At 40.3% G+C, this 15,968-nt stretch overlaps 1 protein-coding gene across 6 annotated transcripts in view; it reads left to right on the top strand.

Annotated features, from left to right (window-relative positions):
• The window catches only part of NWD2 (NACHT and WD repeat domain containing 2), a 647,771-nt gene that overhangs the window by 583,441 nt on the left and 48,362 nt on the right, over nucleotides 1-15,968 (top strand). For all 6 annotated transcript variants that reach the window (XM_069202124.1, XM_069202129.1, XM_069202125.1 and 3 more), the window contains one exon: nucleotides 13,646-13,790. In XM_069202124.1, coding sequence (XP_069058225.1) covers nucleotides 13,646-13,790 — 145 coding nt within the window. The remainder of the gene's footprint in view (nucleotides 1-13,645; nucleotides 13,791-15,968) is intronic.

The raw sequence follows: 15,968 nt of genomic DNA, 5'->3' as shown, positions 1-15,968 counted from the left end.
CTTAAGGCCCTCATGTGAGTAATTACTCTCACTGTCTTACTGCCAAGCATTGGCCGTACCGTCTGAGATACCTGACGCACGCAGCAGCGCAAAGGAAAGTCATTTTATTGAAACTATGGCAAAAATGTCCTTTGATTTATCATTTTAATGTGTAGTGGCAACTCGAGGGCAGGGGGTCAACTCCCTTTCCACTCCAATAGCGGAACCGCTCCTGCAATACATTAGCTCCGTCTGCGCCTATATGGAAGCAAGTGCTTTCCTTTGATTTGCCATTTATAAAGCGCGAACAGCTACTTCTTATTAAGTGTCCCGGAGCTCAGAGGAAAATCAATCCCTACCAAAGCAAGCAAGTCTTCGTAAACTGAGATTTCACGGTCAATGATTTCCCTACAGCCCCAAATACTAACCAGGATTTGGCTCTGAGCTTTCAACTGTAGCAAACCTCATAAAGAACAGAAAAGATTACACCAAATTCTCTACTATTTTATCTGCCGGCTAGTCAGCAATTTCATTCCATGAGTCATGGTAGCAAACAGCCTTTACTAACCTGGATTATTGGATCGATTTCTGTACTCAGTAAATCAAAATATAAATGTTTAAGTGCAAATGTTAACTTAGCTGCCTTAATCTTCCCTGAGGAGATGTGGGGTCTGAAATCCCCTTTTCACCAAACCAGACTCACAAATAACAGTAACTGGGGACGATCCTCATGGGCTGCCTGCATACGAACCACTGGCCACTTCTGTCCCGTTATTTACCTCTGGCCTCCTAACAGAAGGAGGAATGAATAAAGGTGGGGTGAATGTTATTAACATAGGCTAGCTTTACTATACCCTCTGCCACTCCTAGTATATTCCAGGTTTTCTAGTTACATTGCAAAAAGAGCAAGTATGCTGCATTATGTGGCACGTTCTGTGGCAGTTTCCTCTTACTGTTTTGCCATCTTTAATGCAAAAATAAAGGTTTCTTAAGAAAGAGAAGTATACATGTTTATTACATCCTACTGTAAAAGTTATTCACCAAGAAATACATTAGTGTTGCGTGAAAGCTTATTTTTATTTTGGGATACCATTTTATTACATTCTAATTTTAAAAGTCAATTAGTCTGTGTAAAACATACAGGCCCTAATTACGAGTCTGGTGGTCCTGGGACTGCCAGACTCATGGTGTCGGTGTGACCGCTGCCAAAGCGGTGGTCAGACCATCACATTATGACTGTGGCGGTTGAGCCCCAGTCGAACCGCCAGCACTGCCACTTTTCAGCTGCCCGACAGCCTGGCGGTGCCGGCAGTCCCAATCCGCCAGGGCAGCGCTGCATGCAGCGCTGCCCTGGGGATTACGACCCCTCTCTCCACCGGTGTTTAGATAGCAGTTTCACCGCCATGTAAAGGTTGGCGGAGATGGGGTGCAGGGGGGCCCCTGCACTGGCCATACACGTGGCATGTGCAGTGCAGGGCAGGCGGGAAGGGGACCGCACTGATGGTCTCCTGAATGCGGGAGTTTGGCAGGCGGCCTTTTCCGCCTACCAAACTCATAATGAGGCCCACAGTGTGTACTCAGCAGAGACCAATCCTTGTGCACAGTGTATGTAATAAAAGATGTGACTTGTTTACTATGCTGATTCCTGTCACAATTTATAAGTGCTCTTCAGTTTTTGTTCCCCTCTTTTTCCACACACTGGGCCTCTGCAAGTGCTAATATCTACCACTCAACAGCCCTGCAGAACACAATTTTACACAGCATAAGAATTATTAACCACAAGGTCAAGTGCTCAACGCAACAGTCCCATTACTATTCGTGTCTACACCAACGTGTAATTTCTTTGGCAGATAGTAAGCTGCCATAAAAATGTCTTTCCTACTCTATTTTATATTACCTACTCAGTAGTTCCTGCCTTTGATGCACCATTTCAAGTTCCTGCCTCTCCATTTCCAATTGTTTAGCATTTTCTTCATTACCCTTTGGTCTTCTTTTCTCTCATCAGTTTCTCTATGCATTTCCCAGTGTACTTTGCACTGTACTAAGCAGATATTGGTATTTTCGTGAGTTTTCCCCAATGTGTTTTTGGCTTGTCTAACTCAGACTACCCATCCCTTGCTATTGGACTGTGTCACATCTGCTTGCTAAGAAAACGTCACTTCATACCTACTCTCTTCTGCCTCTAAATCTGCTCTCCAGGTCCTTCCTTGAGATATTACAAGGTGATGCTGATTTATAAACATAGCCATCTGTGAAAGTTCATTGGGAGTTTGGCTTGCCCCCTTATTCTTTTACAGGTAGCAATAGTAGAGTTTTGACTTGTGACAGTAATTCAGAATCACTGACATTGATTTTCCGCATACCCGCTATTACTGATTGCTTTTCTGCACCTTCACTCAATGCCCTGCATCTCAAGGCACAGAAACATCATGAAGCTGAGGACAGCCCGAAAGAGAGACAAAGGAACTAGTAGAGGACACCCTTCAATCGGATGCAAAAGTATCTCTGACCATCCTTCACCATAGGTATTGTGAAGAATGTGTCCTTTAGGTCTAACTTCACCAACCCATCTTTTGCCTGTAAAATACCTCTCAATGGATGAATCCCTTCCCTCTTGAAGTGCCTGTAAACCCTAAATCTGTTTAAATCCCTTAAATATATGACAGGATCCCAATACTTCTCATTCTTTTTCACTAGAAAAACTGTACTCACAAGACCCTTTGTCTCCTCTCAACCTTTAACTTAAATCAAAGCCCCTTTCGCTAACATCTGGACCACCTCTGTGTCTATCAGGTTGATTTACTCTGTACCTAATGCTAATTCCTTTGGCTGGTTTGACTTGTGTTTCCCTGACATCAATTATGAAACCAGCCACAGTTTCTAAAACCTACCTATTTCCTGTTATTTTCTTTGCAATTGTGGATGAAGAATCTCAACCCTTTCCCCAACCTTTACATGGGAAGAATCAATAGTACTCACCTTGTGATCCGGTGCCCTGAGGACTTGATCTTCCACCACAGCATATTGAATTTCTCCCTCTCTAGTCCACTACATATATGATGAATAGTTAATTTCAGCAGCACAGCTAAACGTCCTAGAAGCAGGAAGGCTTCAGATCTGATCTAGATGCTTTCTGCACTCCATAATCCACCTACTCATGAAAAGCAAAATGCAATAAAAATCGTAACATGTGCAGCATAATGATATTAATACAAATATGAATACAAATACAACACATCTTTCTCAAAAGGAAAACAAGATGAGAGAGAAACTGATCTAATACCTAAGTTACATTTATAAATAAGAGACAAAATTGGCAAAATACAAATGGGTTTTAGACAATGCACATGTAACAAACTCAGCAAATTTCCTAGGAGGATGGCTGATCTTGCGTGCTTCTTTTACTCTGGAAACTAATTGAATTTCCAATCTCTTCCCCACTGTCAGACAATACAGTGCAATCAATATTTCTTCCTTTATGGTAACTATGTTGCATCCTATTATCAAATGTCACCAGAAATCCTTTGTTATAATATTCTTCCCTTTTATTATCTTCAACTTCTGCTCCTGTACATTTGGCTACTCTTTTTACATTCCATACTTTTCCATCTTGGGTAATCACACAATTTTTGAATACCTTCAGTACTTTCATAGCCTTACCAAACTTGGACAAACCTTTGCTGATTAATCCTAGTTTTAGTATTCTCAACCAGTCTCTTAGCTTTGTACTTAGCAGCATACCATTCCTTTGATTAATTTTGTTTCCCTCTCACTCTTTCCACTACATTCTTAACAACACCCTTCTCCTTCACTCTTCTCCATTTTTCTTTAAACCACCATGGACATAAACTGGAAGCAGAATCTCTTCCTTCTAACAATTTGAAAGGACTAACCTCAGTGATGGTATTGGGGAGTTATACGGTACAAACCATACCCTTTCTATCAAGGTATTTTCCAATCACCTTCCTGTCCATGTACTTCTACCACATAACCTTTCACCACACAGTTGAACCTTTCCACCTGACCATTCTCAAGTGGGTCGTATAATACCGTGGTTACATGTTTGATGTTACAGTGCATGAGGAAAGATTCAATTTCTACAGATGTAAGTTGAAATCCATTATCTGTCACCAAACTAGAGGTACAACCTTCCCTGGAAAACACTTACTTGAAAAATTCAATATCACACTTGTGGTAGCTTGTGACTCAAGCTTCACCTCTGGTCATATAGAACGATAGTCTATCAAAACTAAGGCAAACTGAGTTTTCATGGGAAGAAATTGAGTGGACCACATATATCAAAAGCCACCTTTTGGCATTCGCCACTTCGGCCATTTAATATTTTGTATTGGTGCTGTACTGATGCTCAACGTTTTTTTCAATTCCACCACACACTTCACATTCCCTCATCATTCTGTCTATCATTCTTTCTATTCCAGGCCACTTAAAATAACTATGAGTCATTTCATAGCAGACATACCCGGATGTCCCTTATAAACTTCTTTGAGAATCAATCTCTATACCTCTCTCAGAGGAACACATCACCCTCCTTTAAACAAAAAATCACCCTCTGTTTCCAATTCATCCGCAACCTTATACATGGACAGCCACTCTGGTTCGACTTCTCTCCTCTTGGGCCACCCCTCCGAACACATCTTCTGGCAGCTTGCAATATTCCAGCTTCCGGAATTTTTCACAAATGTCTTCAAACTCTTTTACTGCTATCTCCTTAGTGGCAATTATTTCCCCTTCTCTAGTAACACACTGATCATCCTTCTGGTATGGCAATTGTGACAAACAATCAACTGTCATATTTTAATTCCCTGGGACATATTCTGTCCTAAAACTATAACCAGGTAGCCTAGAGATAAGCCTGGCAATCCATGCTGTCGCATTTCAACCTTCCCCAGGGGACAAGATATTACCCAGCAGCTTGTGATCCGTACTTTTAAAAGAATTTGCTGCCCCATGTAAAGTTTCTGAAATGTTCATGGCCCAGACACATGCAACTAGTTATCTCTCAATCACAGCATACCTACCCTCTGTCTCTTTTAAAGTGCAAGCAGCAAATGCAACATTCCATTTCTCCTTGGCCCTCCTTTGAGACAAAACACCACCAACTCATACATACTAGCATCTACTGTGATCACGCATTCCTTTTGCTCTTACAAATGGTCTCAGTGTGCAAGCTTTCACAATTTCCTGTCGGTTTGACCAAACATAAGTAACATTTTGCCTCAATAACTCTCTAAGGGGCTGCTTTTTGATGGCAAAATGTTCTATGAACTTGCTATAATATTCACACGTCAGCAAAGGATAGAAACTGTTCCTTATTGGTAGGTGTAGGTGCTTTCAAAATGACTTCTACATAAATTATTTTTGATATTATTCCATTACTGGACAAAGAGTGACCCAGACACTCCACAGATATTTTAAACATTTTGCATTTGTGCCTTTTGAGAATCAAACCATGGTTTTTCAGCCTACCACACACATGGAACATATGTTGCAAGTGTTCTTCTTCTCTCCTGGTAAATATCCGACTGTCATCTTGAAAACATTTCTCATACTTATCAATGTCCTTAAATATATGAAAGATAGCTCTTTGAAACACAGAGGCCGCAGAGGCAAGACCGAAAAGCATTCTAGTAAATTGATCAAATCCTTAGGGAGAGATGAATGTAGTTAATTGTTTGGATTCATCGGCCAATTCAATTTCATTGTACGTTGATTCAAAGTCCAAAGTAGAAAAAATGTTAGCACCCTCCAGCCTAGATACCACTTCATTAAGAATGGGCAAAGGGTGACAATCAACTATTATGTTTGAATTCTAAGCCCTTATGTCAACACACAATTTCAATTATTCATCTGCCTTTCGAGCCAAAACAATGGAGAAACCGACTCAGCTGACTCAATTTCGCTAATTATTCAGTTTTTCTCTGTCCTATCTGCTTTTGTAACACCAACGGAATTGTTTATTTGTGTCCCAATTGCAATATATGTGTCTACACAATGTTCACAAGTGCATTTGACAACACAAACATCCTTTCTCTCCATGTATTCTTGCACTCTTTATCATCGACATCCATTTCTCAGATGGTTCTAACACCTTTGCCGTGTAAATAGCATCTAGTAACTTGGGATCACCCACAACTGTTCTTGGGTTTTCTTATTTCCTACATGTACTATTGATCTGGTTCCTGATCATTTCATCTGTCATAGTGTCAAAATTGCAAGACATAGGTAATGCCTTTAAATTTGTCAAGAATTAATCAAATAATTCTCCTTCTTTGTGTGCTCTAGTATAAAACTTAAATCTATTTAAAGCTATATTCGTTTTATTAGTGGTAGGTTTGAATCTCAGCTCCATCCTCAGAATAGCTTCCTGATATATATCCATTTCACCTTAGCCCTCTGAAGGCATAAATTAGGGCAAGGTTGTTAACACAACCTGGCTTCAGAACCAATACAGTATAATATTAAGTTATTTTTCTGCTCCACCCCTATGCAGTCACCATCTATGCCCTTCATATAAGTAAGAGACTCTTCTTTCCACCTGATCCATGGAACGGGAGGCTCTCTTTGTTTTGTAAAAATTTGATTGGAGGGTCTAACTATATAGCGTCTATAACCAGCTCTGACAGTATATAACACTGTGCTAGAAATTGTATTCATATTTCATTAAATATTTTTTCATGTCAAACTGTGTGAAGTAAAGATAATAAATGTAAAGTTCTGTCCAAATAGCACACAAAAAAGTACTAATCCAATATCCAGTAGTAAAATGTTCCCAATTAGTTGAAAATACTATAAATAACTTGCCAGAAATGCCAGCACAGTTATGGTTGGAGTGCTTCAAAGTTTAATTTTTCCAACCTGAAATGATTTCCACTTCGAGCATACACATGTGATACGATGCAGTTTGTAAATTACATTCTGTCCCAAATATAAATGGCCACGTGTCGAGCATGATGGCATTTAGGTGTGCCAACTTGATGATGCAGAGCAGGAATCCAGTTACACGTGCTTGCAAGCTAACAGAAATCCCTCAAGCCCGTTGTAGCAGCACAGCATCTGAGAAACATTTGAATGGCACAAGGTAAGAAGCAGGGCAGTGTTAGTTTTTAAAAGTACACAGTAACAGTGGTACAAGTTTTGCTGCAATTATTTGTATAATCCTATGGTAACTTAAGTAAGGTTGCTTGTATTGAAACACTCTTACCAGTGATAATGTTTAACACGTTAGACTTTGTTCCAACGTTGAGTCCAATGCATATAGGAAGTTCTTTCTGCAAAATGGGTTCATGGGATGTAATCCGTTCTTGAGCTGCAAACATAGACAAGATTCCTCCATCCTCATCGCCAATTGTTGTAATGCAGTCCACTACATGTATGATGAATAGCTTATTTTGGTTGCACAGCTAAGTGTCCTAAAAGCAGGACAGCTTCGGATCAGATCTAGATGGCTTCTTCATTCCATAATCCATGTTCTCATGGAATGCTAAACACAATACAAATCATAACAGCATGTGAAGCATAATGAGAATATTATGAATACAACACATGTTGAGGTGGTAATCCCTACCATAACTGCCATAGTTTCAGGCAACCTGGGCGTAATATTCTGACCTGAAGGAACCACAGCTGACAGCCAGTCCCTTCATGTCAGTCTGTCCAAAAACAGCCATTGAGCAGAAGACTCTTCTCAAATTGGTTTGAGCATTGCTGAAGGCCGTAAAGGTTGAAACATACTTCCCAAGGGACTTGACAAAGCTCTCCCCAAACAGTAGACCCTTTGGATCTCCCATGTCACCTCTAGTGGACAAATTGGCCAGCTTGGGGTTCATCCTCCTTAGGACTGCTCTTCTCCTCTCTGTAATCAGGCTCGCATTAGTGTTTCCCAACATACAAATGGCATGTTGTGCCAAACCTCTCAACAGACCCACACTAACCCTGATATTTTTTGTTTCTGGCCACCTCAACCATACTCAACCATATTGAGTATACTAGTCAAAGAACCCAGCATATAAAGGACCTTATCTTGATATAGTGTTGGGTACCTCTCGATCTCCTTTCTGGGGCCCTTGCCAAACTTAAAAAGGTTATAAGCTCAGGGTCTAGGTTGGGAGTAGTACAGGTCTTGTCACCAGTAGATGGCCTAGGGCACTCAGACCTCAACATATTATGGGTATCCTTGTCCAAAGACTTTCTGACCCATAGATTTAGGAATTTGGCTATGTGGTCCATGGGCCGCCATTCCTCAATCTGCGGATGTTTTATCATGTTAGGATTAAACATCTCTCCCCCAAAGGGGTCCTTCACCTCAGCAGAGGTAGATGCTTATTCCAAATCATCATATAAGCTCTCCAAGAGCTCAGAGTTATCCTGCGGGTCAATTACTTTTTTGTCTCACTCGTCCTCCTTCAAAAACATCTTAAAGAAATCTCTCATCAGATCAACCACAGGATGAACCTGGGGATTTGTAGGATCCCTTACAGTGTAACAGACAGACTTGAGAAAAAGGCCAGGTTTGTAGCCCTAAGGGCAAGAGTAACTGAAATTCTTTGCTAGATAATATCATAACTTCAAACAGTTCTAATTGAATAATATCAATCAATACTCATTGAATTGCATTTCAATCATGCCAGAGGATAGGCAGGATCTCAATCCCCTTCAATGTATGCCATAGTGCATTAAATAGGGCAGTAGAGGGAGAGTAGGGACTGGTAAAAGGCACAGATTGAAGAAAGAACAAGCTTTTGAAAAAGCTTAACTCAGCGTGATGAGACAGACTGTAAAATGCCCGTTTTCCATTACAAAGGTCCCACACAAAGTATGTGGTTGCCTAAGGATGCCATACGTGAGCGTACTTTCTGCAGCCTCATTCAAGGGTCAGTAAAGTTGCTTGGCAACCTGCACTCTGTGACACGATATTGCCAGGCAGCAAGTCCCAACTTTAATTGAGAACTCCTAGTCCTCTTTTCAATTTGTTAGTAGGCATGCAATCGCAAACCCACAGCTTCTGCAATCATGCCCTCCTCCCCCACAGTGAACAGCACCGCTGCTGTGTGCCATCTGAAGCAGCTGCACCATTGAGGGCCGAATCATGCAAGAACAAAATGGGAGGCCCTGCTTGTAGGAAAGGGAATCCTGCTTGAAGCGGAAGGCCTTCCCAGAAACACAACACAGCCTGATTATCGGCAAGGGGCTGATTGATCTGAAAGAAAGGCTAGCGAGGTTTTAAAACAAAGTGAAATTTCTGCAGCAAACAGTCTTTTCTAAATTAAAATAAGACTGATAGATACCCAAACTTACCAGACTCAACCATGAATTTAAAGGGCAATTCCTTTAAAAAATGAATAACTAGATACATGATAATAGCAGTAGTCATATAGCAAACAAGACACATACACGATATCAGAAGCACTTATCTGTAATGGAGCAGCACTCAAAAAAGGGGATGATGACTGCGTGCACTGAATATTTATGTTGACAAGACATTCTAATGCTTTATGATGTTTTATTGTTCTTTAAAGGGCTACATGTTGGGGCAGCCATAAAAGGTTATTGCATAATGGTAGTCTCCAGTCTTTTAATGAGATTCCCTTGCCCCACAACTCTATTGATGAAAGTAGCAGTTAAGGTCCAGTATTGCACGCTATCAATTTAAAAAATCACCAGTCCCTATACTCTAGGAGGTTCATTTTACAGTTTCTTCACTGGAGCATATATGCATGCATTTCGTATGTTTATGCCTGATGTGTAAAGGATTATTGAGTTGTGTGAACTAACAGTAAACATTCAAGACTATGCTAAAAATTATTCATCCTTCACACAGACCTGCACCATGCATACTTTGGTACAACTAAAAAACCTGCAAGAGAGGAACCTAGAGCACCAGGGCTTTTGACAGTTTACTTGTAAGGGCATAGTCAGTACCAACAGTGTAAGTGGGTGGCAACTGTGGTGGAAATGGGTGACTGGAACAGTGGAGTGGACAGCACCCAACGTGGATATGGATGGTGGCCTACAACAACAATATTGGACACTTTTACTTATTTTCTTTACTATTTAGGCACGGAATAAAATTATTTCAATTACAACAAGCAATAAAAGAAAATTATCAAGCCTTTCAGTGTTTTCTTCAGGTGTACTCAGCCAAAAATGTGGTCTCATGTTGACAAAATTAAGTCACATCAGTATTAGAACCATCCCTCGCAAACCACATGTAAAATCAATGATGCATACGCTGAAATAATCTCCTGCCACACCTATGTGCTGGAGAGGCATCCACATTAGCAAACTTCAATCTTTCATAGGCATTCACCAACAGATTCCAGTTGCCACCACCCCCAACCAAAAGGCCCCAAGATATCATTCGTCTCCCCTTGTCCCCAATATATGTTAATATGCAAATTTAGTGCCTGATTTGTAGCGGAGTAACCTGTTTACCAACCTCTAAATCAGACAATTACTCTCTAATCCCAGTATACCCAGACACCCTACCAGATATGTCGCTTAGTTTGAGAAAAACTTCACACAGTAGGTTTTTGTGTACATATTAGGCTCTTAATTCTACATCTTATGTGATATTTGTTTGTGCAAACAGCAGCTCATGGACGATTACTGGACACCCTCAGCCAGTGGCACTGAAGGAATGCAGTTGCACCTTACATGTCTATTGTCTGGAAACCCATTGTGGACAACACATGTCTATTAGTTCCACCACCTTCCAGAAACCAGTAAATAAATAATTCAGTCTGCACTCATCAAATTTGTTACCAAAGTCATCTGAGTCCCAGTCTGTAAGGAAACATTTCAAAAGATTTTCTGGGATTAAGGAATGTTTAACTGAATGGACATCATCATGGTACTTCTGTCTGCTACTGCCTCAATCAGTATTTAGGCCTGTGCTTAATTTGAGTTGATGTTTGCTGATGCTTATCATATCCACAATATTCTCAAGACCAGTACTGGTTACAGTTCGCCATATGGTGGGGCTGTTTGTCTATTTGTGAAGTGAACACATCAGCAGAGTACTAAACAAATATGCATTAAAGTTAATAATGGCAGCATCTCCAAACCATTCTTACAGCTGTGTGTGGCACTAGTATGAGTGTGATGATTACTAGTTGAATTGGTACTGGAATTTAGTAGCTCTGGCAGCAGCAGTGGCTGGTGCAGGCTCCATAGGCCTCTTGAAAACTATCTTGGACCCTAACACTTGTTTATTTTTGTAAATTAAATGCTGGTTTGGGCTGCATGGGCCTATTGAGCAAATACAGCCTCTACTTCAGCATAATATAAATTATTGCTAAAACTATGGGTGCATGGAAGTCAGACATACATGTGCAAATAGCCTGATTAATAAGTGCAAAATAATGTTTCCAATTCAGGGAACCTGCAAATTGATTTACTCACATTTATGTTTATGTATAAGTGTATTAACTCATGTGGGTGGGTGGGAAGTACCTGTTCCAAGGTAGGGTGCCCTGGTAGTTTGAGCACACTCACAAATGTACACATTTGTGGTATTCAGCGAAATCCAACCTTTTCACAACTTGGATAAAAGGAAAGAATAAATTCCCATACAATGTGGATTGGGAAAGAGAATGCCCCTTTGCCTCCACATTAGTGAGTGTGTTGGGGAACGTTATTTTAATATAGATAATTTCCCCATGTAGGAAAAAGTAAGGGTGGGTGAAAAATTCCGCTCTACCGACAGAGTTCACGGAGTTTTGCCCACTCTGCCTTCCGCTTGGAGCGCAGAGTTCCAGCACAGCTCTGCCAACTGCCTCATAATATTGTTTTGTTCTCACTTGTGGCTCCCCAACATTAGATTGCAAAGCGTGAGCGAGAATTTTCATCCCCTGGCATGATTTTTGGCCACTAGAATGCACCCTTGTGAGATTTCTCAATGCGGGTGGTCTCAGCAGGTCGCGACTGATCCCGTTGAGAAAGCCGCTGTTCAAGTAAAAATTCTATTCAGGCGGCAGAAAGAAGCAGTACCCTCTGGAGTGCTGCATGGTGCCGTTCATGCTGATGTTACAGTGGAGATCAAGCTCCTGGCGCTAAAAAAATCCGCGTGAGCAATGCAACATGCCTGAATTCCGCCTGCTCACAGAACTCCACGGAATCTCGTGGAGTGCTTATGTAACTCTGCAGAATGCCGCAAAGTGAAACTCCACGAGTTCCGCCCAGACCTGGAAAAAAGTGCATTTTAATGTGAGAATATACATGTGATGTGATACATGTGATTCCATTCATGAAAAATAGAAATCATGAAACATTTCCAAGATTATGCAGTAACAGTGCAAAAGGCAATCATATGCACGCTATTTAGAAAAAAATATGTTTTTTACGGTATGTAAATTGAATTCATAATAACTTTCCTTTATTTTGTGTAGCATGGTAAGTGTTTATCAAATGTGACACTTTGTTCTCAATACAGAGGTATATTCTTGAAAAACTTTACAATTGGGAAACATGCTAAACAATCTCTTTTTTTTTTTAGGCCAGTTTTCACACTTCTAAATTCCTGGATATGTTGCAGTTTTATATATTAAGACGTCATTTTTTAAATCTTATTAGCGATGAAAATGTTTTATGTATGCATTTTGAAAGTGAGAACTATTTAGAAAAATATCACCATATAGTTCCAGGTCACTGTAATGATTGTTGACTCATAATCCTTCTTATACCCAAATAAAATCTAAATTCTGAACTATTAGGACATCATGTTTTAAAATTATGACTACTACATTTTTTAAATGTAAACATTTTCAAGACGTATTATTTTACAAAGTACCTTCCGATTGTTCAAGTACCATGCTGGTCATTTTGCACTCCTATTCATTGATCTGGAATCCTAAGGGAGTCTGTGATTAGAAATACTGAAGTGTTTAGTAGGACGATTGTCCGCTGATTCCATAATATGCAGCTGGATTCGCGAGCTAAAGTGAGCACTCCAAGGGCGATTTTACGACAAAGTCGTTGCCACAGTTTCGGCCTGGCTGGTGTTTAAATAGTTGAGGAGCTGGAGCGGCACTACTTTCCCACTTTATACGATGGTAAATGGTTCATTGTCGCAGGACTTTAAGAAAAGTGCTGGTTTGGATGGAGATGCCTTGGCATTTGTTGACATATTTCAGATAAACAACTGTGCATAACACAATAACATACACAAAGCCACATAGCAAAACAGTTGAAACATATAAGAGCACAACACATTAGTTAAATAAAGCACTTCCGAACCACAATACAACACAACATCACATGCCAACAATGCAGCACAAAAACACAGAAGCACTGAAAAACAGAGCACATTACCACCACAAAATAATACCAAAAACAAATTTTATGCCTAAACATTCTTCCTGCACATTTCGTATTTCTTGCCTGCTTAATAGGGTGATAAAATGTTTTTGCGCCAAGCACTCCTTTAACTTACCATCAAGGACATGTTAGCACTAGTCAAAAACGCGATCTGGCTCCAGTACTCACAAAATGACAGAATAACTTATTTGTATCTCTGTTAGTGGCAAGTGTTGAGAAATGCAGTACTTTTATTAAGATTCTAATACCAACTAATGGACTGTCGCACCTATCATTTTAAAAGTGTTGTGACAGATAATTTGCAACTATATTTTATTATGATGTATTGCAGATGGATTCTTCACTAAACTCTGTGAATGAGAAGAAATGGAGAGACATATCAAAAGAGATAAAGAATATTTTTAAGACTGCTGTTACGATGCTGCACGAAAATGGAAAAATGAAACTGAACCAAGCTAAGAGATATCTGTCTTCAGGTAACATTTAATTCCGACACATACATGTGGTGCACACTCAAGGGAAGCTACAATGGATGAAGAGAAATCATAAACTTTTAGGGGAAAACATTCATATTTTTTGTGAAAATTACACCTACTACATTACATCAATTTTACTTGTTTGACTGAACGTTGTACCTGAAGGTATACTCAAATACAAAATCCACTCGATATACCTCTGGCAGGCTGGTTATAGCAGAAAATGTGTCATTGTCCCAGCTCATATAGTAAGAAGGTATAAGCCTGACATTAAAAAGCAGAGACTTGAAGTAACATGAAAGACATCACCAAATAAAACTAGAGGCATGAACTTTCAAAAATCAGGACTGTCAATGCTATTAAAATAAATAAAAGATTTACCCTTTGGGTTTAATAAGATGTCGAGGCTGTATCCCAGGGACTAACTCTAACTCTGGTTCTACAGTCCCAAGCAAAAGGAAAAATCATTTAGAGAAGTCATGCAACGCTACTTTTGAAATTATCCACACGTGGCTTGTGGTATTCACCTGTACTCTCACCCTCCTCAAGTCACTCAATCCAACTATTTCTCTTTTATCTCTTTAAATAATGCACCACGTTATTTTCATCCTACAATGATGAAAGCGTGAGTCAGTCGAGCACCAAATTAAACCCATCATCTACTTTTACCACAGATGTCTAAACCGGTGGTTCACAAAGTATTTATCAAATTCGGAAATCTATGCATCATACGTTTCCTTCTTGAATTTACATAGACTTACTACTTGCATTATATTTATAAAGAACGAAAGACGTGCACATTGCCATGCCTATTCCTACGCGCCTATATATACCCCCACTGCTGGGCTAGGAAACCAACAGCAGCCCCACTGCCTTCCTTACTTCGCGCTCTCTCCCCATCCATCCGTTATCTCTCTCTTTCTCTCTTCTCCCTCTCTGATCTCTTTTACTCCTCCTCTTTTCTGTCACTTGAAGCCACTCTATGCCTGATGCACTAGGCCTTGGGGAGCTGCTGAAAGAGACAGGGGCATCAGCAGTGACCATAGGCTTTTGAAAGCGGTTTCCAGTGGCTTCAGCCCAATGGGAAAACGGCCAATGGAATAAAAGGTCATTCTGGCTCTGCATACACTCGCGCAGAGGGTGAACTATCCCTCAGGGGATCATGCTATAGCGGATATGAGGTTTTTATTTTTTGTTCTCCACTATTTTTACAGGTGGAAATATTCCTTTTACACCACTATGGAAACGTGCAGAGTTAAGTGTTCTCTCAACACTTGAAACTCTCTTTTGAAGGAGTAGATTGCCGTAGGGCTGTAGGTTTGTATTAATCAGACCAAATAGTTATGCGTCAGTCTGTTTGTATGGCCAGAAATCTTGACACTCCCCTAAACTTCTCTTTTCTTAGGGCTACCCATAAACAGGCAGCTCCAGAAAGTCCTCCATACTGCTGGCCATTCACAAGCCTGAATCTGTCAATTAGTATTTGGGTTTTAGGTCTCCAGGTTCAACTTCTAACACATCTAGGTGACAGTAAGCAGGCACCGGTTCGCAGCTTGATACATTTTCATACCCATTCTCCTTTGTGTTATCTGTTCTGACATGGGACAGGATAACAAAAAAAATGTATTTCTTGGCTGGCACATTGTTGTGGTAATGATGTTTTCTGTTGTTTTGTCTCCTGTTGAGTTTTTGCGCTACATTATTGTAAGTTGATGATGTTGTCTTGTGCTTTTGCTCATTAGCGCCTTAATTATGAGTCATGTGGAACGAAATGCCCCAGTGGGATACAGCTTCACCTCATTTTCCGATCTGTTTTACAAAGCCAAACTCATAATTCTGATCCAAGCATAAACAGTTTTTTTTTTAGCAACTCGTAATCAGGGCGGTAGTTTCTAATTATATCAATTCTAATGCAAACTGATGAAAGTCTAACCCAATGGAACCCCGACTCTCATTGTGTTGACTCTTCTTTATGATGTTACCACCTTAGTATGAGCAGCCATTGGATGATGGATTCTAGCACTACATTATCTACTATTGCTGAATGACATCTCTGCATCTGGTACCAAAAGCCCCACAAGAAAGAAACTGTTTTAAACTCTTGCGGCAAGCCCACCAAGCATGGTGTGATGTGACACAGACCGTGGCACCTGGGCAGAGGAGAAGGACTAAAATTAT

This window comes from Pleurodeles waltl, chromosome 1_2 (genome assembly GCF_031143425.1).
Source record: "Pleurodeles waltl isolate 20211129_DDA chromosome 1_2, aPleWal1.hap1.20221129, whole genome shotgun sequence".
In the NCBI taxonomy this organism is placed as follows: domain Eukaryota; kingdom Metazoa; phylum Chordata; class Amphibia; order Caudata; family Salamandridae; genus Pleurodeles; species Pleurodeles waltl.
This window is presented reverse-complemented; position numbering and strand designations above follow the sequence as displayed.